This window comes from Nilaparvata lugens, chromosome 13 (assembly GCF_014356525.2).
Source record: "Nilaparvata lugens isolate BPH chromosome 13, ASM1435652v1, whole genome shotgun sequence".
NCBI lineage: Eukaryota > Metazoa > Arthropoda > Insecta > Hemiptera > Delphacidae > Nilaparvata > Nilaparvata lugens.
Genome location: NC_052516.1, coordinates 2,340,661 through 2,366,115, shown reverse-complemented (window position 1 = coordinate 2,366,115; position 25,455 = coordinate 2,340,661). Strand labels below are relative to the sequence as shown.

Here is a 25,455-nt window from a genome sequence, read left to right as displayed (position 1 = left end):
AGAAGAAGAAGAGGAAGAAGAAGAAGAGGAAGAAGAAGAAGAGGAAGAAGAAGAAGAAGAAGAGAAGAAGATGAGTGTGAAAAGAATCTATCAAAACTAGTACCTAGCGTTCATTGTCAGAATTGACTTCTTGACCAAAGTTCCGCAGTTTTCAGAACGGTCTCTCAACAGAAAACAATTATAGATTGTTTATTATGACACCTGTGCCATGAGTTATGCAACTGAGTGGAGATATAGTCAATAATAATTATTATGGAAATTGAAGGTCAGGCACATCATAAACTTGTCTCAGCATATTTCTCCTTGCTGGAGAAATGCTAGGAATTCAGAACAGAAGCAATCTGCTGTCTGATTATTTTGATTTATAACATCATTCGAACCACTAGAGTAATAGGTATTTTAGAGAAGGTAACATGAATAACTTAGATGGAAAATTGAATGAAAAAGCCTAAGAAATTGTCAAAAAACCACTGATTCATTGATAATTAGAAAGACCGGTTTCGGTTATTACACCATTGTCAATCTCTGATAAACAGTTTATCAGAGATTGACAATGGTGTAATAAACTGTTTATCAGAGATTGACAATGGTGTAATAACCGAAACATCGGTTAAACAGATAAACAGTAGATAAAGTAGATAAACAGTTTATCAGAGATTGACAATGGTGTAATAAACTGTTTATCAGAGATTGACAACGGTGTAATAACCGAAACCGGTCTTTCTAATTATCAATAAATCAGTGGTTTTTTGACAATTTCTTAGTCTTTTTCATTCAATATGAATAATTTACCACAATATCAACTTCTCAACTACACAAAAAGTAATATAGAAAATGTGCTAGTGAGTAATTGATTAATAGTAAAGTTGAATAGTAAAGTTGAAAGTAGAGTCTATGATAAAAATAATGGTATCAAAAACGGTTCGAGACGGTTACAACGGTGTGATATTGTAGATTGGTATTTTAGAATATCCAGGCATCCAGTCATTTTAGAATAGGTAGCATAACATAATTATCATACAAGAACATAGAAGAAAATGTATGAAAATGTGCTAGTGGAAAGTTGATTAATATTAAAGTTGTCACGTTATTCTTTATATAAAATAACGATTAGCCTCCTGCTTGGCATCAGTCGGTAAAGCATGAGATTTAATATAATAGGGCGTGGTTTTCTAATAGTATTCAGTCTTAAAAAAATCTTGATAGGCCTAGATATGGCTTCTCCAATAACTCTTGTAATTCAATAATAATAAATTATATATATAAATGATACTTATACTATAGAGATGAGGAATATAAAATGAATTGCACACCATGAAAATTTTACACATATATTATACAAATAATGCAAAGATCAGTCGAGGCAAAAAATATATATAGAGCGATAAAAAATATAATATAAAAATAGAACAATATTGAAATCAATAAAAATATCACAGGCTAACTTATATTCTAGATTTATGGCACGAATCATTACCATGTGCCTTTATCTTGAAATCATATGCAATCTTTGGCATGTAGCTGTGACATGTACTTGCTAATACTTGTCGGCTTGGATAATTCAATCATAAATATGTGCTCTAAGATCAGCTTGATAAATTAGCCACTAATAATCCAAATATATCTATATATTAAAATCTCTAGTATTTAGTAGATTTATTTGTATCGAATATATATTTTTATCTCAGGGTGCAAGATTCGGCACCTGACGGAATAGGTAGAGCCATTCATCTAGTGAATTAGAACTATGATAAATTATCGCAAATTGTATTGCAAAAATTAAATATTGTATGCATACGTTTGATAGCCTAGATTTCGTACTTCTTTGATTAAATAGAAATTTCTAAAATATTGATCTATATATTTTTCTTTCAATTAGATACCTTTAATACTAATTTTTACTTGCGCAAGTATTACTCTTATTAATTTCTTAATTTATAATAACCCTTTCGGCGAGCTAGCTTTGATCATCAGATTATTTCGAAGCACTAGGGCGCCCATCACTAAATTCAAATTTAAATCACTCACGTGTCGAAAATCTTCTTGTAAGCCGCCGATGTCGATCCAACTCCATGCGGTCCGGGAATATGGTAGCCGGAATCGTCTCCTCCAGGTTTATAAATTTAATTAAAATGAAAAATGACTTCTGCTTCACAATAGCATCACGAAGTCTTTTAAGAATTTAATAATTTACTTTAACTTTAATTTTTACAAAATTATTATAAGGTACTTCGCTCTAAAATATTTGGGGTCCTCTTATGGTGGCATCTGGCTGGCGAGTCTGCTGGCGAGTGCTGGTTCTTCCTTCTCAAGTTTTACAGATTCTCTTTCCGACTTTCAAATTAGCATAAAATTTAAATATCTCAATCCTCCGCCATTAAATTCAAATAGATCTTACAAAAAATGCCAAAATATTGCTTAGATTATGATTAATAATTTCTTTGCATTCGAGCCATATTGATAACATAGATTACACAAATTTTACACGAAATCTACTACAATTATATAATATATATAAATATTTTGAATCGGCCTACAGTTGCCGCCTATTAACTGCCGTTTTACTATTGGTGCATGCAAATTTTATTAGGTATTCATGCGCCTGGTAACTCTTATTTCCTGAATACATTAAATTATTTTTATTTGGTTTTTTATTTATGCTCTTTGCATGCTAGTTAATATATATATATTAATATTAATTCCATGCTAACTAATAATTAGCCACGTGGACGGTGTTTTTTCACATTGCACACCATCCGAATGCAATAAAGCTCTGCAAGGGTTTTGGTCAGATTCTACGTTCTTCGGTTTGATCGATCTCTAGGTCACCGATCTGTGAATACATCTACCTAACCTCAATCTTCAAATATTTTATGAATAATATATTTATGAGTAGTAAACTTCCTTCAAATCCTTTTTAAGTTCTTGTACCATTTAGCCAGAACAAGCTGATGCTATCTTATCTTGATTATTATCTGCTTGGCGATATTAGCCAATTACTTTATTTTTAGACCTATTACTATTTCTGTTAGGGCTTTTCATCTACCCAGATTTAAGATGTTACACACGCCCTGGGTTTGAATTCAAAATATTTGAGAATCACAATGTTTTTAATGAAAACCCACCCTTCAAATACACTGATATACACTATACTTTATTTATAAATTATACTCTCCTACTTCTATCACATTTCGCAGTCATATTTGCTGCATCTCCTTTATACCTTTATCAAAACAATAACAAATTCTCCTCCTCAACACACATAAAAATATCATAAATATAAACTTCTAAACGTACTCCTCCTGACACCATTTACAACACAGTAATTTTTGAATTCGCCGCTTGCAGGGCTGCCAACTTAACTACACACATTTCATAATTCTCATAAATGATTCCTTTTAGACAATAATTTCGATTCATAAACTTCTGGGCTTATATCTTATAGTATTTCTTAGGTCTTAATATAAATAATTTTCTATACATCAGGTACAATACTTTCTTTTGCTAATGGCTCTTTGGTTTTGGTAACTGGTATTCACTTTAAATCTTTTCAGGTAACAAACGTGGCATAATTAAAAGTAATAAATATAAAAACATATAAATAAATATCGACATTAATAAATATAATAAATAACAATAATAAATAACTCTTTGGGTACAGTAATTCTTTTTATAAACATATGTTCAACAGATATTACATTCATTTGATTTGGGCGGCTTTGGTCAGCTGTTCGCTGTTCTACAATTCATAGTGTTTCATGTTACATCAGAATTTGCTATCGACTTTCATAACTAACCTAACTGCTCGATTTTTTCTCTTAAAAAGGTAATTAACAAATTTTAATTTTATTATCCCCGTTTGTGTCCTTTTTTATGTGATGTATATAATTTAATTACATATTTAAAAATTGTTCTTTTCCTTATTGCAGGCTTCTGACGGCTGGAAGGAATTAAAACATGGATTGTTGCCACGAGGTCCTATACCAAGCTTAGATTTATTAAGGAAGGTTAGTAATTGGCTTGATAGTGTTGTTTTCCTTTGACTTCTTATCATATTATTTAAATTCGAGATATTTCATGTAGAATTGTTGTGGTTTTCCCGTATCTTGGCTTTTGCTTGTAGCTAGGCTATACTGCTGTAGGCCGTTCGGTTATCTGCTGTTGATTGTTGAGGCTGTCCTATTATTAATCTATCCTTCATAAATTTAAAGCCTTATATCTTGTGTATCCTTTCAAACAATTCCTTACTTCATTTATGATAATTCCTTTTAATCCATTCTTTTTCCCATCATCCTGTAATTTTAATTCACCTTTCCTCTTATGTTCATTTAATATTCTTGATCTCGGCTCATTATAACTCAATAGGCTTATAACAATAAACATTCTTGTAATATTAAATTTCCAATCATCAATAGTAGATTCTTTTAATAACCACAATATAATATTTCCATCATCTCTACAACACAGTATTTTATCAATATCACAGCCATGGTAATCCACACAATACAATAAATCAAAACACTAATTAGTTCTTTAATAATACAATCTTTCCACATATAATAGCCGGTGCTTCCATTTTATTAATATAATTCCTTATTTCTTCCACTCTTCCTAGACACTGTTTGTCCTTAATTAATCTCCACAAGTAGCCCACTTTATTGTTGCCCATGCACGAATCCATATTGTTCTATCGGTTCCATTTTTAATCCATTTATTACGTCCATTTTGCCGGTCACATAGCTGGTTTGCCCTCTTGAAGCGTATGTGCCGCGGATGCACGCCGTCGGTCCGCTCCTGTCTTCCACGGTGTCGGTCCGGTGTCCTCTTCGGGCGTTTGAACCGTGCATGCGGCTTCCATCGGCGCGCGCGGTTCCTCCGTTTCTTTCGCCTCCGGGCCTTGCGATGCATGTTCCTTTTGTCATGTAGTCCGTTCTCCTCGTCCTGATGCCGGTCGGGTGTCCTCGGGCGCCTCCGTCTCCGGGCCTTATGATGCATGCCTCTTTTCTCCTGCATGCCGTCCTCTCTGGTGTCGTCCTCTTGGTCCGGGTCCTTGGTCTGCTGTGGGGTCAAATGATGCGCGGGTGCGGTGGCGGTCTCTTGATGCGCGAGTGAGACGTTCAAAGCGGATAGTATGGTGACGGTCTCCTCCTGGCAACTGTTTATTTTTAGCAGTGATTCTTCGGTGGCAGGTTGCTCTTCGGTGGGGAACAGGAAACTTAATAGAGGCTGATGCTTGCGGCTGGCTTTAATTGCATGTTGGGCGGCGGTTTTTTGTGATTTCTATTATAATTATTCTGAGTGTAATCATTATTTGTGTTGAATCGATCATGGCCATAATAATAATTTCTTTCATAGGTTTGCTGTGGATAATGATTTGTTTGACGATTCTGAAAACTTCTATTATTCCAGCTGTTATTATGATTATGATTATAGCGGCGTTTAAATTGAGGGGTAGATCGTGAGCAATCATATGGTACTGATTCATAGTTTTGGCTGGTATACTGATTACTTTTCGAGTTATGTTGATTTTGTGTATATCTCTGGTCTGAACGGTGGTTTGACATTGCCATCACAGACTGTATGCCATATAAATGATTAATCAGCTGCTTGCAATCAGTAATGGGTTGTGTGGCGAGTGCCATTCTAACTTGATACGGTAGCTTCTTTAAAATAATACTTGCTAATGCCGATTCATTAATGGGCTCGCTCAATTGAGAATTTTTAAACTGTAGGGCAGTGACGAAAGTGGTACATGCACCATCTAAGTTAGGGTTGAAATCGCATGAGATAATGTCCGCTAGCACGTCCAACTGTTTACTTCTGCTCCAATACTGTTCCAGGAAGACAGCTACAAACTCATCCAATGATGTAAATTCATGGGCTCTACTCCGAAAGAACATCAGGGGTTCGCCAATCAATAAACTAGTCAAACGAAGACGCCAAAAATTCCAAGAGGTGGGTGTTAATGATTGAATTAGTTTTATCTGATCTATAAATTCTTTAGGTTGGAGATAGCGGTCTGTATTGTCAAAACGGCCTAATTCATTGAAACTGTGTAGTGAATCAAACGTTGCTATGGGAATAGGCTCTATATTCTCGTGCGGAAATTGATGTATTTGACCTTCAAGTTGTACTATGTTTTGATTTGTATCAGAATTTGGGTGAGCTATTTCATGAATTTGCGAAGTGTTTTGTGCTGGTAGGTTATCTATTCTTTCGTTTAACTCACAAGTGACAGTATCTATTTTTGCTGTTAAATCGGTTGTAATTAGTTCTTGATTTTCAGCGGTAGATGCTGATATTGTGTCCGCAGTTTCCTTACCCGTTCTTACCGATGTATCCTTCAATGATTCCCGCATTTCCTTCATTTCCGCCTTCAAGTCCTTCATTGCCCTGGTCATTGTTTTTTCTAAACTATTAGAAAATGACTTGATCATCCCCTCTACTATAACCCTTCTTATTGCTTCTTGGGAGACATTTAACGGTTTATTACTGTTCACAGGATTCTTGGCGGTGATTGAAGAGATCTGGGCGTTGGACTCCATCGCGCCCCCCTCAGCGTCGATCTCCGCTACTATCGCCGTCTGCAGTGTGTCTGCTACCTTACTTTGCGTGGACGAAAAGAGACTCATATTTTAAAAATGGATTAAGTGTCAAGTGTTTGTTAAAAAAGTGAAAGTTTTGGCCAACAAGGCATTAATAAGGACACAAATGAGGATAGGCCTATGGACATTACAAGCCAGGTAACCTATTTATTACTTAAGCTCTTATAATATAATAATACTATTCATTGATTTCTGACTAGCAGTTTAGGCCCATAAAATATAATAGCTCTCTCTATAAAATATATTTTCTACAGTACTAATAATATAAAATTTTCTTTAAACATATAATTTCTCTTTATTTAAAGCTATTGATTCCCCAAAAAGTAATACAAATTTCCCTTCGCCAGTTTTCCTCAAAACTCGTATAAGTTATCTATAATTTTCAATATGGTTATTGACTTAATTTCAAATAATTATTCAATGAGCTTGGCTCTCATCATCAGTCCCACGTTGGTACGACATGTCTTTCTGTCGTATCCGTGGCCTATCACGTTGGGCGACATGTCTTTCTGTCACGTTATTCTTTATATAAAAATAACGATTAGCCTCCTGCTTGGCATCAGTCGGTAAAGCATGAGATTTAATATAATAGGGCGTGGTTTTCTAATAGTATTCAGTCTTAAAAAATCTTGATAGGCCTAGATATGGGCTTCTCCAATAACTCTTGTAATTCAATAATAATAATATATATATATAAATGATACTTATACTATAGAGATGAGGAATATAAAATAAATTGCACACCATGAAAATTTTACACATATATTACAAATAATGCAAAGATCAATCGAGGCAAAAAATATATATAGAGCGATAAAAAATATAATATAAAAATAGAACAATATTTGAAATCAATAAAAATATCACAGGCTAACTTTATATTCTAGATTTATGGCACGAATCATTACCATGTGCCTTTATCTTGAAATCATATGCATTCTTTGGCATGTAGCTGTGACATGTACTTGCTAATACTTGTCGGCTTGGATAATTCAATCATAAATATGTGCTCTAAGATCAGCTTGATAAATTAGCCACTAATAATCCAAATATATCTATATATTAAAATCTCTAGTATTTAGTAGATTTATTTGTATCGAATATATATTTTTATCTCAGGGTGCAAGATTCGGCACCTGACGGAATAGGTAGAGCCATTCATCTAGTGAATTAGAACTATGATAAATTATCGCAAATTGTATTGCAAAAATTAAATATTGTATGCATACGTTGATAGCCTAGATTTCGTACTTCTTTGATTAAATAGAAATTTCTAAAAATATTGATCTATATATTTTTCTTTCAATTAATACCTTTAATACTAATTTTTACTTGCGCAAGTATTACTCTTATTAATTTCTTAATTTATAATAACCCTTTCGGCGAGCTAGCTTTGATCATCAGATTATTTCGAAGCACTAGGGCGCCCATCACTAATTCAAATTTAATCACTCACGTGTCGAAAATCTTCTTGTAAGCCGCCGATGTCGATCCAACTCCATGCGGTCCGGGAATATGGTAGCCGGAATCGTCTCCTCCAGGGGTTTATAAATTTAATTAAAATGAAAAATGACTTCTGCTTCACAATAGCATCACGAAGTCTTTTAAGAAATTTAATAATTTACTTTAACTTTAATTTTTACAAAATTATTAATAAGGTACTTCGCTCTAAAATATTTGGGGTCCTCTTATGGTGGCATCTGGCTGGCGAGTCTGCTGGCGAGTGTCGGTTCTTCCTTCTCAAGTTTTACAGATTCTCTTTCCGACTTTCAAATTAGCATAAAATTTAAATATCTCAATCCTCCGCCATTAAATTCAAATAGATCTTACAAAAAATGCCAAAATATTGCTTAGATTATATGATTGATAATTTCTTTGCATTCGAGCCATATTGATAACATAGATTATACAAACTTTTACACGAAATCTACTACAATTATATAAATATATATAAATATTTTGAATCGGCCTACAGTTGCCGCCTATTAACTGCCGTTTTACTATTGGTGCATGCAAATTTTATTAGGTATTCATGCGCCTGGTAACTCTTATTTCCTGAATACATTAAATTATTTTTATTTGGTTTTTTATTTATGCTCTTTGCATGCTAGTTAATATTATATATATTAATATTAATTCCATGCTAACTAATAATTAGCCACGTGGACGGGTGTTTTTTCACATTGCACACCATCCGAATGCAATAAAGCTCTGCCAAGGGGTTTTGGTCAGATTCTACGTTCTTCGGTTTGATCGATCTCTAGGTCACCGATCTGTGAATACATCTACCTAACCTCAATCTTCAATATTTTATGAATAATATATTTATGAGTAGTAACTTCCTTCAAATCCTTTTTAAGTTCTTGTACCATTTAGCCAGAACAAGCTGATGCTATCTTATCTTGATTATTATCTGCTTGGCGATATTAGCCAATTACTTTATTTTTAGACCTATTACTATTTCTATTAGGGCTTTTCATCTACCCAGATTTAAGATGTTACAAAGTAAATAGTAGCTTCAAAAGTACAGTTATTAATATGAAAAATCTGGTGTGGTGCACTCACACAACTTTCCTTGCCGTTATGAAAATTGATCACCTACTGACGCTAGTGTTCCCGCGCATCTCAAGTCTACTTTCCTAAGATCTGAGCCAGCTGGTGACAGGACAATAGCGATGCAGACAAAGTCTGCTATCTCTTCATAGTGAATGATTTAATAGAATAAACAGTTGCCAACAGTTTGCAATTGGATAATCTTATTTTCTCGAATTTCGAGCTTATTTTCAATTTTAGGTGAAAATGTTACTGAACATCAATTTTAGAGATTTTCATGCTCAATCTTTTCGACATGAAATTTTTTATTCAAATTGTATCTGAAGCCTGATAATTGGGAATCTAAAATCAAACTTTGCATAGATGGTGCAGTGCTCCTGAAATTATTACAGATATGAGACTTGTGGCAGTTGATAGAGCTTATCAATGACTTTTCTAGGTATGAATTTGATCAAAATTGTTGGTGGAAATTTAGAAATTGGGGTATCTTAATTTTTTTTTGGAAAGCAATACTTTCTTCACCTATGGTAATAGGGCAAGGAAATTAGAAACAGTATAAAACTTCAAGAATGTGATAAAGTTGTAGATTGGAATACTGATAATTATTTTTCTTCTTCTTCTTCTTCTTCTTCTCTTAATTCTTCTTCTTCTATACAGTGAATTTCAGCGTTGTTTAAATATAATTAAATATCCATTAAAAATATTGAATTTTTGAGTAGTAGACTTGGGATGCGCGGGAACACTACCGTCAGGTGATGAATTTTCATAACGGCAAGAAAAGTTGTGTGAGTGCGCCACACCAGATTTTTGTTCAGGACTACTTTGTCATTATGAATGAAAATATCAGGCACCGAGCTTCGCTCTGGAGTACAAAAGCATAAAAAATTTACTACGAAAGAAGAAATTATAATAACATTCATACAGAAATGTTCTATTAAATCACAGTGAATTGAGATTGATTCCCAGAGGAATGCATAAATTCCCCTCACAAAGGCCCAGTTGCACAAAAGCCGGTAAAATATTAATCCTGATTAACTCCATGTGAACGGAATCAGAGAAGACCATTTCAAAAGGATGTATCTACTGGAATTAATCAGGATTGAAAATAACCCGGTTTTTTTGCAACCGGCACCAAGTACCTGATTGAATGATTGCAAAAGTTCAACAGCTGGGTCATAATTTTGACACAGTCCCACACACATGAACTCGCTCACTCACTTCCATCACCAACAGACGACGAAATAAGTAATTATTATCAGCTGTTTTTCCAAGGATGAATAATAATTTTCCTTTTAGTGTCCTTCAGCGAGTTCTCCCAGGGATGAGACCTAGTGCAATCGAATCTTTATATTATAAACCTACCAGCGACCACATAGTAGAACCGACCACATAGCAGCGACCTTCTACTATGTGGTCGCTGAAACCTACTATGTTCTGAATTTCGTGAGAATCATTGGAGCCGTTTTCGAGATCCGGTGAAATATTAGCATACAAACATATAAACATCTGAACATCTAAACATCCAAACATCTAAACATATAAACAGAAATTGCTCGTTTAATAGGATAGAAATCAAAGAACCCTTATACAAAGTTACTTCTTCTATACAGTGAATTTTGAGGTCTCTTCTTTTTCATCTAACAGTGAATTGCATTCAGGTACTCATTTTGTATCATGGAGAAACAATAGCGTAAGTAGATATCCCATGGTATAGAGCGTTTATGTCGCAACTTTTACTGTTATCTCAAGCCGATTATTGTCGAATTTTACTGTTTTGTTGGGATGAGAGTGTATGAACGGCACAATATGAGAGACTACCAGTGTCACACAGCTTCACGGGAAATAATTACATGAACTAGCGGCTTGAGATAACAGTAAAAGTTGCGACATGAACGCCCTATACCATGGGATATCTACTTATGCTATTGTTTCTCTATGGTTGTATCTTGCAAGATATAAGCATAGAGAAACAATATCATAAGTAGATATCCCATGGTATAGGGCGTTTATGTCGCAACTTTTACTGTTATCTCAAGCTGATAGTCCACGTAGTTCTTTCCTGTGAAGCTTTATGACGCTGGTAGTCTCTCATATTGTGCCGTTCATACACTCTTACCCGGTCAAAACAGTAAAAATAGACAATAATCGACAGTAATTGGCTTGAGATAACAGTAAAAGTTGCGACATAAACGCCCTATACCATGGGATATCTACTTGCGCTATTGCTTCTCTATGATATAAACCTGATGACACTGTATAGTGATTCTCTACATAACATTATAGGCTAAGCCTGACACAGGGTAATTTCAGGTCTCCGATCCGTAAAGCAGTCAGGTGTGAAATTGACCGATTGCTCTGTGGTGATTGATGATCTAGAGAAATGTCACGTGATATTGGGCGCCCATGTCAAATTTCACACTGTCAAATCGGTCGACTCAGATTAGATTCACTTCAATCTGACAGTATTACTTAAATGGGAAGTATGGATGTTATACTATGAGGAATACTGACAGTATAGTTTGGAGTTCACTCTTGTAAGATTTTCCTGAAGATGTCAGTATTAGTGCAATGAGAAGCATTGATGCAATGTGTAAGGAATACTGACTGATCGAAGTGAATTCAGAATACAGTGTGTACCGACCTTAATCATCTCAAATCAGGGGTTACAACTGTAATTGATTGGGTTTGGAATAGGGTGATAGTAATCCTAGAGTGAGGTCCACGTTATAATGGCAGTGGAGAAAGATAGCAGAACAACGTTGCCGATCCTCTGTCTTGTCAATGCCTTCTATAGACGGTAGCTGATACAGGTTTATTAATGTATAATATTAACTGTTCATTCTCGTTTTAAAATAATCAATTATATTTTATTAACGTCGAGCGCTTATTTTTGCTATAACATATTGAAGAGAAGTCTTGCATATTTTTCTCAAATTTTTCTGACCAGTAGTTTTTGTAGGGTATGTGTACAATCTGCCTAAAAAAGTGACTTTTGAAGCCCTATTGTTAGCTAACAGAAGCTGATATAGTTATTTGTGCAACTAGTGCGCAAAGTGACAGTTTGCTGCACCGAAAGAAACGTTTACGCCCGAGCCGTAGGCGAGGGCGGAATGGTTTCTTGAGTGCAGCAGAGGAACTTTGCGCACGTATTTCACATTAAATTTTTTCTACAGTTACCATTGGATATGAAAAGTGAGTAATTATGGGTAAAATTGCCTGAAATGCATCAAATATTTTTCTGTGTAATTTTATTATTAATAAATAAAATTGAATAATGTAGTAGTAAATGAATGAAGGAGGATGTCAATGATGTGGTGGCTGTCCTCGAACTCGGTGTCCTTGATATTATTATAACATGGACTTCACTATACCACAGTCACTGTTACCAACTTAATTTTATTTTCGTGCACTAATCCTCCATATAACCCACCAACTATTTTGTGTTGCATGTTGCAAATCTGGAGTGCAGGAAAATTTTTTCCCGCACTAGAGCGGAAAAGTGATTCTTTGCGTTCTGTAATCAGTGCAGCAATGGCCACTTTTCAAGGTAACTGTAGGATAAAAATATTTCAATTGCAAAGATTATGTCCTAAGAACCTGTCCAATAGATTAGAAAAAGAAAAACAAATTATTGAATGCACAACCTTAAGCAAGAAATTATATTTTCAATAATTTTATAATGAATTTTCATAATCAATATGGGATATTTTGTTAATTAGTTAATATTTTGTTATTAATTCTACATTGTTGAAAGACAATCTGGAAACAGAGCTAAGCGAGAAAGAGATAGCGTTAATAGCGTTGAATGATAGACAAGGATAGTAATACCATTGCTAATCAAACACTGCCATTATAACGTGGACCTCACTATAGATGTACGTGACTCGAATTAGCATATTTAAAGGTGCGTACAGATATACGCGCCGCGAACATGAGCAATTCTCTTTTAATCAGCTGATGCCAAGCTTTTTATATCTGTATCTTACCGTTTCAGTAAAAATAGATAGATAGATAGATATATTTATTGATAATTGTTACTAGGCTGTTGCCTATGGTAACATTTACAAAAATTGACAATAAAATTAGATCAAACTTATGAGATAAATAATAATTATTTAACAGTTCTGCACTAGTATTGATCAATTACAAATATCGAAGAAAATAATATAGTATATATTAAGCTATCAACATTATACTAGATCACATTAGCAATGTTAAAAAATACAGATATAGTCAGCTGATTAAAAGTGAATTGCTCATGTTCGCGGCGCGTATATCTGTACGCACCTATAGGGATGAAACATTATTTTGGAAGTTCTATGACTTGGAGTATTATTTTGTTGGATTAAGATACAGCAACTGTGTAAAGAGATTATGTCCACGTTATAATAACAGTATTTGATATACAATGGTGTTGCTATCCTTGTCTATCATTCGACAAAGCAGATAGCACTATCCTTCTCCATCTTCACAACGTCGTCAGTGGATTCCGAACCAACTACATTTGATTCACTGATATAGATCAGATAAAAATGATGATTGATCTCTGATGAATTTCATTAAAAAGAGGTTTTTTCGTTGGTCCTACCCTTCCTTGTTTCTATGAAAATTCACTGTAGTACTTCTTCAACATGGGAATTTTCTTTCTAATTTCCTAATTCATTGAATTATTACACATTTTTCAAAGAATAACTTGCTGAATTTCTTCTTTATAACACACCGTTTGAATAGAAGGCCCTGAAGCCCGTTTGCAAAAACGTCTGTTAAATTTTAACCGTGATTAACACTTTTACCGAAACCCCGGTCTCACAGACCGCTATGGAATTTTGGAACTCACAGATGGCAGCACTAGTTGGTCTTATACCTTCCCCCACCCCTTCTACCTTCTCACTAGGAAACCCTCCTTCTGTTGACATGCGTTTTGTCTAGCTCTAGGTTGACGGTGATTAGTTATTGTGCTAAAGTTGAAAACGTGGCGGTCTCTCTGACCGATGGTTTCTAGTAGTGTAGTGTGACACGCGGTCTGTCTGACCGAGGTTTTCTGTATGAGTTTGAATCGATAATTTTCAATTATTTTTTCATCCATATTGTATTCTGTCAGTGGTTTCAAAGTATCATTGAGGTGCATCTGTATCCACAAACAAGTTTTTACCATGGATGAGGACAATAATAGTGGGAATAAAAACCATTTTCGAAAGCGTTTAGACCCTTGTGATCCAGATTTTGGAGATAGAATTAGAGACTTGCTTCATAATGATGTTCGTGATGGTGACACAGTGAGTAGTGAAAGTGAAATAGATGATTCGGATGAAGATCCTGACTTCATATTACCACAGCATGGAGGTCAGGAGATGAATGAAGAAGAAGAAGAGAGTACAGAAGAAGAAGATGATGAAGAAGTCTTGTTGCAACAGAGTGCAGTTGAAGCAGAAGAGCATGCAGTTGATGACATCAACCAACAAGAAGACACCTATTTTATTGAACGAACAAAGAAAACAGAACTTGTAGTGCCAAATGCATGGACCAATAAGCAACCACCCCGAAATGTGAGGACACCAGCCAGAAATATTATAAGGTGATTGCCTGGGCTACATGGACGAGCTAGATTACTGGGAAACAAACCAACCAAGAAAGATGTGTGGCAGCTCCTGTTTGATGCTACTATCATGAACACAATCCTAGTGAATACAAATAAGAAACTGGAAGAAACAAGAAGAGGTTTGTCTGTAAATACGAAAAATAACAACTATAGAGACATGGATATTGAAGAGCTCAATGCCCTGTCTGCTTGATTGACTGTAGTAAAAAAGTTTGCTTGAAATGTGCAAAAGAAGCTGTTTCCTGAACTTAGTGTTGAAAGATCATTGAAAAACATTTTCTGAGGTAGTTATAAAGTTTTTATGCTGCAATTAAACTATAATATTTACTTAATTGTGTTAATTATTTCTAGAAAAATCATTGTCCATAGAGAACAGAGTATCTAGTTACCAAAGTCGGAGTAAATATTAGCTATATGATATAGCGGTCTGTCAGACCGGGGGTTTCTGTTAGTGCTATCTGACCGAGGGTTTCGGTAAGAGTGTTTTTATTACACTTAAAGCAATAAGAGAAGGCCTTTTTGATAAGACGGCTTCTCTGATTGGTTCTCGTGGAATTAATCAAGATTAAAATTTGACCGGCTTTTGTGCAATCGGCACTATAAATTTTATTCAGTATGGATAACACCCACAAATCACAAAATCATTTTCACAAATAATCTCACAATTTCTCCATTTTCTTCTTTCATCCTACCTTCACTCATTCTCCAACATTCTCTCTCACTTTTTGTGTAGTTGAGAAGTTGATATTGTGGTAATTATTCATATTGAATGGAAAAGACTAAGAAATTGTCAAAAAACCACTGGTTTATCGATAATTAGAATTCAGTTTATCAGATATTGACAATGGTGTAATAACCGAAACCGGTCTTTCTAATTATCAATAAATCAGTGGTTTTTTGACAATTTCTTAGTCTTTTCCATTCAGTTCTCTCTCACTCTTTCTCTCATCATCCTTTCTCTTCTCTTCATCCTCCTTTCCCTCACATTCGTATCCATGTCCCACTTCCTCCCCAATACCGGAAGTCAGTCATTACACTGAAATACATATCCGTCACATATGCCATTTCATGAATTTACAATCGAATTGTAATTACGATAATTATAATAAAGTTAATAGCCACAACTACACCCGTTGCGCCCGTAATTAGCCCGGAAAAATTATTATTCAGGAAAATATTTACATCACAGAATAATTACTTTTATGTTAATTGTTTTTTTTTCCAAAACGGAAGTTCAGTGCTCACACCGGAACAATAACGTGTAATGCTTTTTCATCTGTTCTTTGTTTTTCATGTTTTTAATGTCTTTCTTGTTCGTTTTGCGTTGTTCCACGTCTTTCTTATGTTGGTTTTAACATTCGTCTGCATTGTTCCACCTTTTCTACAACATAATATACACATAAGAAATAATTTTTGTCTTCATTTCTGGGTTGTCTATTTAACATCCAAACATATCTCTCATTAGAATAATTTCGGAACACGTTGTTTCCAGGATTCTCCTGCATTCTTTCACCTTTTTGTAGATTTTGTTCGATCATTTTCACATGAAACATCATTTTCGTGGTTCTATTTCTCATTACTTCAGTCGAATGTAATCAATCATCAAATCAGAATTATCATGAGAATACTGCAGATTCTTCTTCTTCTGCTTCTTCTTCTTCTTCTTCTTCTCCTTTTTCTTTTTCTTCTTGACTTTCCTGATTATGAACAGAACATTTTGCGTTCCTCATCAGAGATTTCTACTTGAAAACAGTGATTTTCATAATTCTCACTTTATGATCATTAACAAAATAAATAAACCTTAATTATGGATTATAATTATAATATGAACACTGGAAAGCTTTTAAAGTATATCTTGATGGAGGAATCTCTGAAAAACCATTCGATGAGAACATTATAACAGCGTTACCGATTCTCTGCCTTGCCAATTCCTTCTATAGAGGGAATCTGACACCGCTATATCTGATGATGTGATAACATATTTGTAAATTGTAAAAAACGATCTGGCAACGTCCGAGAGCTAGAAAAGGATAGCGCTATCTGCTTTGACGAATGATAGACAAGGATAGCAACATCAATGTTGATCAAATACTGCCATTATAACGTGGACCCAGCTATATAGGCTATAGTGAGGTCCACGTTATAATGGCAGTGGAGAAAGATAGGAGAACAACGTTGCCGACCCTCACTGTCAATGTCAATGGCTTCTCGACGGTAGCTAATACAGATTTATTAATGTAATATTAATTGTTCATTCTCGTTTAATTATATTTTATTAAGCAAGAGATTATATTTTACAATGTATTTTCATAATTAAGATGAAATATTCTGTTAATTAATTACTAGTAGTTCTGTGAACAGTAGACCTCGCGCTCAGTAAGTTACATTGACCTGTTGTTATGTTTTCTCAAAAATTAATATATGATTTATCAATTTAAAATGCCTAGAAAAAATCCTAAATAAATATAGAGCTTTCTGTCGTATCGTACCGTAACGTGTCGTCCGGAATGTGAATGAGAGCGCTGTTATCAGGTCTGGCTGCAACTGTCTACAACGTTGATGGAAAGATAAAATTTCAAGATGTTCGATGTTTTTGAACGGGTAGTATTATAGTCCACTAGACAGCTGATTTATGATGAATAATTCTATAGTCTGGTTTTTACAGTAATATTAGCGTATGAAGGAGGCTCCTATTTCCTTTTATATTATCCTTGAAATGCAAAATTTGCAAAAACCTTGTATATAAGTCGACGCGCAATTTAAAAAGGAACATACCTGTCGAATTTCATGAAAATCTATTACCGCGTTTCGCCGTAAATGCGCAACATAAACAAATTCAAACATTAAGAGAAATGCCAAACCGTCGACTTGAATCTTAGACCTCACTTCGCTCGGTAAATTTTTTTTTTTGAAAGAAAGAAATATTTATTGCCAAAGTCATTAAACAAACTTTACAAATGTGAAAAATATAAGAATTTTCATATACAATACATTACAAAAACTTAAAATTAAAATATTTTCCATTTAAAAATCGATAATAATATTATCATTGACGTTACCAGCAAAACTAAGTAGTTTGAGCGATGGCAACGAGTAATCAGTCGGCTATAATTAGTGGCTTGAGATTCAGTCGAAAATAGAAAAAATATAATAAAGAAAAAAGAACATAAGGAATTTATGAAAAACTAGAAAAAAAATTTCAATCCGAAAAGAAGAAGTACCAAGAGTGAAATACTAAGAGAGCAGAAAAACTAGAATGAATTCATAATAATTTAAAAACTCAAAAGAAAAAGAGATGATTCATGTAATTATTAATCTACAATTCACTGTACATATGTAATCCATTTAGTAACATAATGTAATTAATTCTACATTGTTGAAAGCCGATCCGGAAAGCGAGAGAGAGATAGCGCTATCCGCTTTGTTGAATGATAGACAAGGATAGCAACACCAATGGTAATCAAATACCCTGATTAAAGCGTGGACCCAGTATTAATACAGTTAGAACCACACAAAAGTCACAACCTGTCGACTTCTATCACTACAACTGTTAAATCCTTCCCCTTCTGACACCCTCTTAACCACGATTTGTTTCGATTGTAAACAATCCAGTCCCAATAGAGAGGAGGCGATAATTAACCACCGGTTAGTTAGTTTGAACGGAAGATTAAACGGCCGGTTAGGCCAATAAACAAAGATCAAATGGTTGGCACCACTCAGCCACACAGAACGATAACAAGTCAGGAGTTGGAGTGGGTCCTTTAATCTTTTCTGATGTGATTGAATGGGGGAAGTCGGCATGAAGTGTTTTTGTGGGAGGGTTGTGGAATTATTGAACAGCGGGGGTGATGGAAAAGAATAAGAAGAAGGAGAAGAGGATGAAGAAGAAGAGGAAGAAGAAGGAGAAGAAGAAAGAAAAGGGGATGATGGACCACAAACGAAGAGGGTTGGTGAGGATGAGCTAACACTTTGTAACACATTTTGAAAGTTCTGGAATGTATTATTCTTCTTCTTCTTTTCTTCTTCTTGTGTTCTTCTTCTTCTTCTTCTTCTTCTTCTTCTTCTTCTTCTTCTTCTTCTTTCTTCTTCTTCTTCTTCTTCTTCTTCTTCTTCTTCTTCTTCTTTTGCTTCTTCTTCTACCTCTTCATCTTCTCCTACCACTTCAACTTATTTATCTTCTCTTCCACAAACTCCTTGTGTTTCTCTTTCATCCATTTCCCAATATTATGCTGCTTAACATTTTCTGTCTTTTTCTCAATTTTTCACAATTTCCTCCATTCATATTTTCCTCATTTCCCTCACTCCAAACTCCTGAGACAAATTAAATACTAAAAGTTGAGAGAACTCAAAATGAATAATTTATTACACTTGTAATTCGACCTATTTAGAATAATTCGAAACAGTCATTGTTAAACAATCATCAGAAAGAAATATTCCACCCGATAACAGCTGCCATCTACTGGCAGAATTGAGAGTCAAGAACAGTTGGATTTGTCAACCAATCAGAGACGAGTAGGCGGAGTCTATAGGCAAGCTCCAATAAAGCAATATGCCACCCGTTGACTGCTGTTACCTACTGGCAAAATGTAGAGTAATTTTGATGGCAATGGTATTGCTATCCTTGTCTATCATTCAACAAAGCGAATGGTGCTATCTCTTTCTCGCTTTGCATGAATACTATAATTGCTTGTGATTGGTCATTCTCTGTTTTATATTTAAATTTATGAAGCTGATGATAAACAAACACAAGAAGAAGTAGAAGTAGAGTTACGAAAGGAAGAAGAAGAAGAAGAAGAAGAAGAAAAAGAAGAAGAAGAAGAAGAAGAAGAAGAAGAAGAAGAGAAGAAGAAGAAGAAGAAGAAGAAGAAGAAGAAGAAGAAGAAGAAGAAGAAGAAAAAGAAGAAGAAAAACGTAAAGATTTTTGTTTTGATCACTCTACTAGAATGCAGCCTGATTGAATACAAAGCAATCTGAGAGTCTATGAAGAAACAAAAGCCATGTGAGAATCATGTCAAGGGATGTCATTATTACCCACTGATTATTTTCCCATTAAACAGACGTAGTTTTCAGTGAGATTTGGAAGCTAACACTTTCACAATACATTCAAAATCCATTAGGAACTCTTTTAGCATCTGATTTACTGGATATTGCATGCTTCCTCTATAAGGCCAGCTACACACACATATCGATTTTTGTTCGTACGAAATTTTGCCGACCATATAAATTCTATCAGATCAAACTGAACTTGAAAAACATCATCTGTTTAATCTAATAAAATTTATAAGGAGGGACTGCAAAAATTAAATCGTACGAACAATAATCGATGTGTCTGTAGCTAGCCAAGGCTGTGCAAAGGCTAAAAATAAACTTTTTACTCGTGATATTTTTTTAAGTTTTTTGATTTGTATATCATCAAGCTATCAAAATGAAAAAGTTTCCTCACGAACACATTTTTTTCTGATCATTACTTTTTCAGATATGAGCGCCTAAAGATTCAATTTTTGGGACAACATTTCAAATTCGGTAAGAGATAAATCCATGAGATTTAGAGGATAGATTCTTCATGGTATTGTTGATCTAGTAAAATAAAAATCTTCTGAAAATATCAATTTTTGAGATAGTTATTCAATTTACTAAAAATAACTTTTAGTTGAGTTATTTTTGGTAAATTGAATAACTATCTTAAAAATTGATATTTTCAGAAAATATTTGTTTTACTAGATCAACAATATCATGAAGAATCCATCCTCTAAATCTCATGGATTTATCTCTTACCGAATTTGAAATGTTCTGTCCCAAAAATTCAAACTTTAGGCACTCATATCTCAAAAAGTAGACTAATGATCAGAAAAAAATGTTCCCTGGAGAAAACTTTTCCATTTTGATAGCTTGATGATATACAAATCGAAAAACTTAGAAAATATCACGAGTAGAAAGTTTATTTTTAGCCTTTGCACAGCCTTGAAGACGAGTGATTAATCAAGAACTGAACATTAGGTGCGTACAGACGTTAGCGTCATGAACACGCGAATTCCACTACTTTTCATCAGCTGATGCTAAACTTATTTATCTGTATCTGTGGATCTTACTGTCCCTCCACAGATGTACTAACTATCGTATCAGCGCTGATAAAAATCGAAATGCACGTGTTCTTGGTGCATATGACTGTACGCACCTTAATACGCACCTTAATTTATAATTATGGACCTAAAATTAAGACTCAAGTTGTGTTCACTAAACTAAAATCAATAGTGAGAACGTACGTCAGTGGATGGTACTCTATCAACATGGTTTATGATTAATGCATTATATTATTTTAAAGGTATTATAATATGTGGACTATTTTAGCAAATTTATATTGTTTGAGACCCTATTGGATTCACTAACACACAAATTAATGATACCTCCACAGACGCACGCAAATGCACGCGTGTGCACATGAACTTAATAAGGTTCACACCTTTGAAAGCCGTTCGGAATACATTTTTGGCCTCGCGCCCACTTCACAAGGTGGATGCATCCTTCCACATTACAATCCAATGCATTCACCTCTAACACATTTTAATCGTTCTTCTTCTTCTTCTTCTTCTTCTTCTTCTTCTTCTTCTGCCTCATTTTCTTCTCCTCTAACTTTCATCTCATATCAAATCAGCTTGATGAGTATTATTTCAAGAATATTTTTTCATTATTCAATCAAGTTGTACAAAAATACTTTGAGAATATTATCTTCCCAGAATCATACTATGAAATATAAACATGATGATGATGTAAAATATGATAACCATTATCATGTTTCTGATAACATGATATTGATAATGTAATTCGAAATATCATAACACGTCATGAGACATTTGTAGTTTCTTGGCCCATTCTAAATTATTGTAATAAATTTTCATCAGAATACTACTCGCAATATTATTTTTAATTGAGGTTAATTCTTGTTGAGCTTGTACATTTCATCATATAGTCTACACCTCAAATACAAGGCCCCGGCCTATCAATATTGCAACGTCGCAGTCTAGGCCTAGAATCTAATACATGATTGGTGAAAAAGATCAGCTGGTATTTTTCAAAATCTTTTCCACCAATCATGTATTAGATCTAGCATACGCTGCGCCGTTGCAATATCGTAGGCCGGGGCCTTGTATTAGAGGTGGCTATAATTTCATACAATTTCAAACATTTAAAAATTTATACTAGAACCAATACGCACATCATTCTCAAGTAATGATTTTTTTAGCGCACTACATTTGAGTTCTAGTTAATAATCACTTTTATTCAAAACTTGACTGTAGTGTTGTCAAGAATAGTTCAAAAACAAATTCTATTAGTTCATAGGAGATATCCACATGATTATTATCCCCTAATTCATTTTAACAGGTCTACAAACTGTCTCTTTGAACTGTCCTTGTGACTAAATAATTCTAAAAACGGTTCTCAGATTTATATTTTTATTTATTGTCACCTTATTATGTGTCGCACACCTTTAATAATAAACTATTATTAAACGAAGATCCAAATTGAATGCTGTAAAATCCCCCTGAAGACTTCTACTACTGCAAATATTGACAACAGGGTAAACAGCTAGATGGAAAACCTTTCTAGCTGAAATCTTTCCATCTAGCTGTTCACCCTGTTGTCAATATTGCAGTAGCAGAAGTCTTCGGGGTGAATTACAGCATTTAATTTGTATTTTATTTTAATAATAATTAATAATTCATTGGCATCTGAATGATTGCAATATCTCAGTAATTTTCATTGTAGCCTTTAATAGTATTTTACACATATAACACGATCTTGTACACACATAATCATCATGTATTAACGATTTATACAAGTATATTATTATACATGCTTGTACAATGTTCGAAGTATATACATGTTATAATATTCTCGTTGATTCTCATATAAAACGCAAGTCATCCTGTGAGATGGGTAGGATGATAGTTAAGTATCCTGGTGACAAAAGACTCGAATCATTAGTCAATATTCATCTAAGTGTATTGACATGTTATTTAGATGATAATAGAGCCTGTCCACCCACCTCTTATATGATGGAATGTAACCCAGCATGTCTCCTAGCAGACTCTTTTTTGCCGAGGATTTGTATCCTATAGTGGGGTCCACGTTTTGAAGGCAGTGAGTGAAGATAGATACAGTGAGTGATAGATATAGAGAGTGAAGAACAGAGTTGCCGATTCTCTGTCTTGTCACTGCCTTGTATAGAGGTTAGCTGATACTGTAATACTATCTGATTTTGAGGTTGGTTCTCCGTGACAATCAGACTTATTGGCTGTGGATTTTTTGTCTTTGCAGCTATATAAATAAGATTTAACATGATCAATTATATATTATTCGACAAGAAAATAAATTGTTTTCAATGATTGAATGATACATTTACATTATCGAGATTGAATTGTTTGATTTGTCAATCATTCATATTTCTACTTTGTTCGAAAAAGATCTGGCAACGTTGATGAGCTGGAAAGGATAGCGCATCTGCTTTGTCGAATGATAGATAAGGATATTTTTCAATACAATTCAAAAATTAATTTATTTCGCACAACATAATATATTACAAAACATTGTACCGGCTGAAAATACGAAAATAAAAATCTGGTGTGGCGCACTCACACAACTTTCTTGCCGTTATGAGAATGATCACCTGACGCTAGTGTTCCCGCGCATCTCAAGTCTACTATTCAGTGATTTGAGCCAGCTGGTGACAGGGTAATAACGCTGGAGACACACATGAGGTCTGCTATCTCTTCATAGTGAATGATTTAATAGAATCAACAATACTTTGCAATTGAATAATCTATTTTCTCGAATTTGAAGCTTATTTCAATTTAGGTGAAAATGTTACTGAACATTAATTGTAGAGATTTTCATGCTCATCTACTCCACTTGATTTTTTTTGTTTCAATTCTATCTGAAGCCTGATAATTGGGATTCTATCTGCATTGATGGGGCGAGCTCCTGAAATTTTTACAGATATGGGACTTGTGGCAGTTGATAGAGCTTATCGATGACTATTTTAGGTATGAATTTGATCAAAATCGTTGGAGCCGTTTCCGAGAAAATCACGAAAAACCCTGTTTTTGACAACATTTTCGCCATTTCAGCCGCCATCTTGAATTGCATTTGATCGAAATTGTTCGTGTCAGATCCTTATAGTGAAAGGACCTTAAGTTCCAAATTTCAAGTCATTCCGTTAATTGGGAGATGAGATATCGTGTACACACACACACACACACACACACACACACACACACACACACACACACACACACACACATACAGACCAATACCCAAAAACCAGTTTTTGGACTCAGGGGACCTTCAAACGTATAGAAATTCGAAATTGGGTACCTTAATTTTTTCGGAAAGCAATACTTTCCCTACATATGGTAATAGGGCAAGGAAAGTAAAAATATTAATGAAAATCCTTTTTGAGAAAAAACTTATTTTAACATTATTTGTTTTGCTCCATTTGTTTTGGAGGACAAAAACATAAAGCGAAATAAATATGGGCACACCTCTTGAAGAAGTGCACTTCTCTTGAAATAATGTTATATTAACACCAATGTCCATAAACAATGTTCTTTCAATGATTATATAATTCTTGACTGTTCTTTCTTATTAACATGATCAATTGTATTTCATTTATCAGAAATAGTTATTTGTGCAACTAGTGCGCAAAGTGACAGTTTGCTGCACCGAAAAAGAAACGTTTACGGAATGGTTTCTTGAGTGCAGCAGAGGAACTTTGCGCACGTATTTCACATTAAGTTTTTCCTACAGTACCATTGAATATGAAAAGTGGGTAATTATGGGTAAAATTGCCTGAAATGCATCAAATGTTTTTCTGTGTAATTTTTTATTGATAAAAACCTTAATTTATTGTCAAATTGAATAAAAATGTTGTCCTTGGTTTAAATGTAATACTAATAATTAGCGCGTTGTGCTTGGTTGCACCTCTGCTCACTATAGCAGCCACAGCAGTCACTGTTACCAACTTCATTTTGATTTTGCTGCACTGTTGCTCCATATAACTACTAAGTATTTTGCGTTGCCATGTTGCAAATCTGGAGTGCAGAAAAATTTTTCCCGCACTAGAGCGGAAAAGTGATTCTTTGCGTTCTGTAATCAGTGCAGCAATGGCCACTTTTCAACGTAACTGTAGGAAAAATATATTTTCACTAATTTTGAATCATCTTTCGTTGACAGAAGGACGAGAGTGCGTAAACTGTGGAGCAACTTCGACGCCCCTGTGGCGTCGCGACGGTACGGGACACTACCTTTGCAACGCCTGTGGTCTCTACTACAAGATGAACGGACAAAACCGACCGCTCATAAAACCGAAACGACGATTGGTGAGTCTAATTCATCTCTATTTTTTCACGATTCTCATCAATTGTTCACTCCTAATTTTATTGATTCATTGCAGTTAACTCATAGATATCAAAGTTCATAGATCAAACCCAAACGACGATGAGTCAAATCCATCTCTATTTTATTCTATTCACATTGATCATTATACTCATTGCTTCATTACAATATTATAGATAATTATAGCATAGAGATACAATAGCGTAAGTAGATATCCCATGGTATAGGGCGTTTATGTCGCAACTTTTACTGTTATCTCAAGCCGATAGTTCATGTAATTCTTTCCCGTGAAGCTGTGTGACACTG

General features: G+C 34.5%; 1 protein-coding gene across 2 annotated transcripts in view; it reads left to right on the top strand.

Annotated features, from left to right (window-relative positions):
• Positions 1 to 25,240, top strand: part of LOC111046116 (GATA-binding factor C) — a 118,012-nt gene extending 92,772 nt beyond the window's left edge. For both annotated transcript variants that reach the window (XM_039439572.1, XM_039439570.1), the window contains exon 4: positions 24,988 to 25,240. In XM_039439572.1, the coding sequence (XP_039295506.1) occupies positions 24,988 to 25,211 (224 nt within the window). In that variant the 3' untranslated portion in view covers positions 25,212 to 25,240. The remainder of the gene's footprint in view (positions 1 to 24,987) is intronic.
• Positions 25,241 to 25,455: the final 215 nt, after the last annotated feature.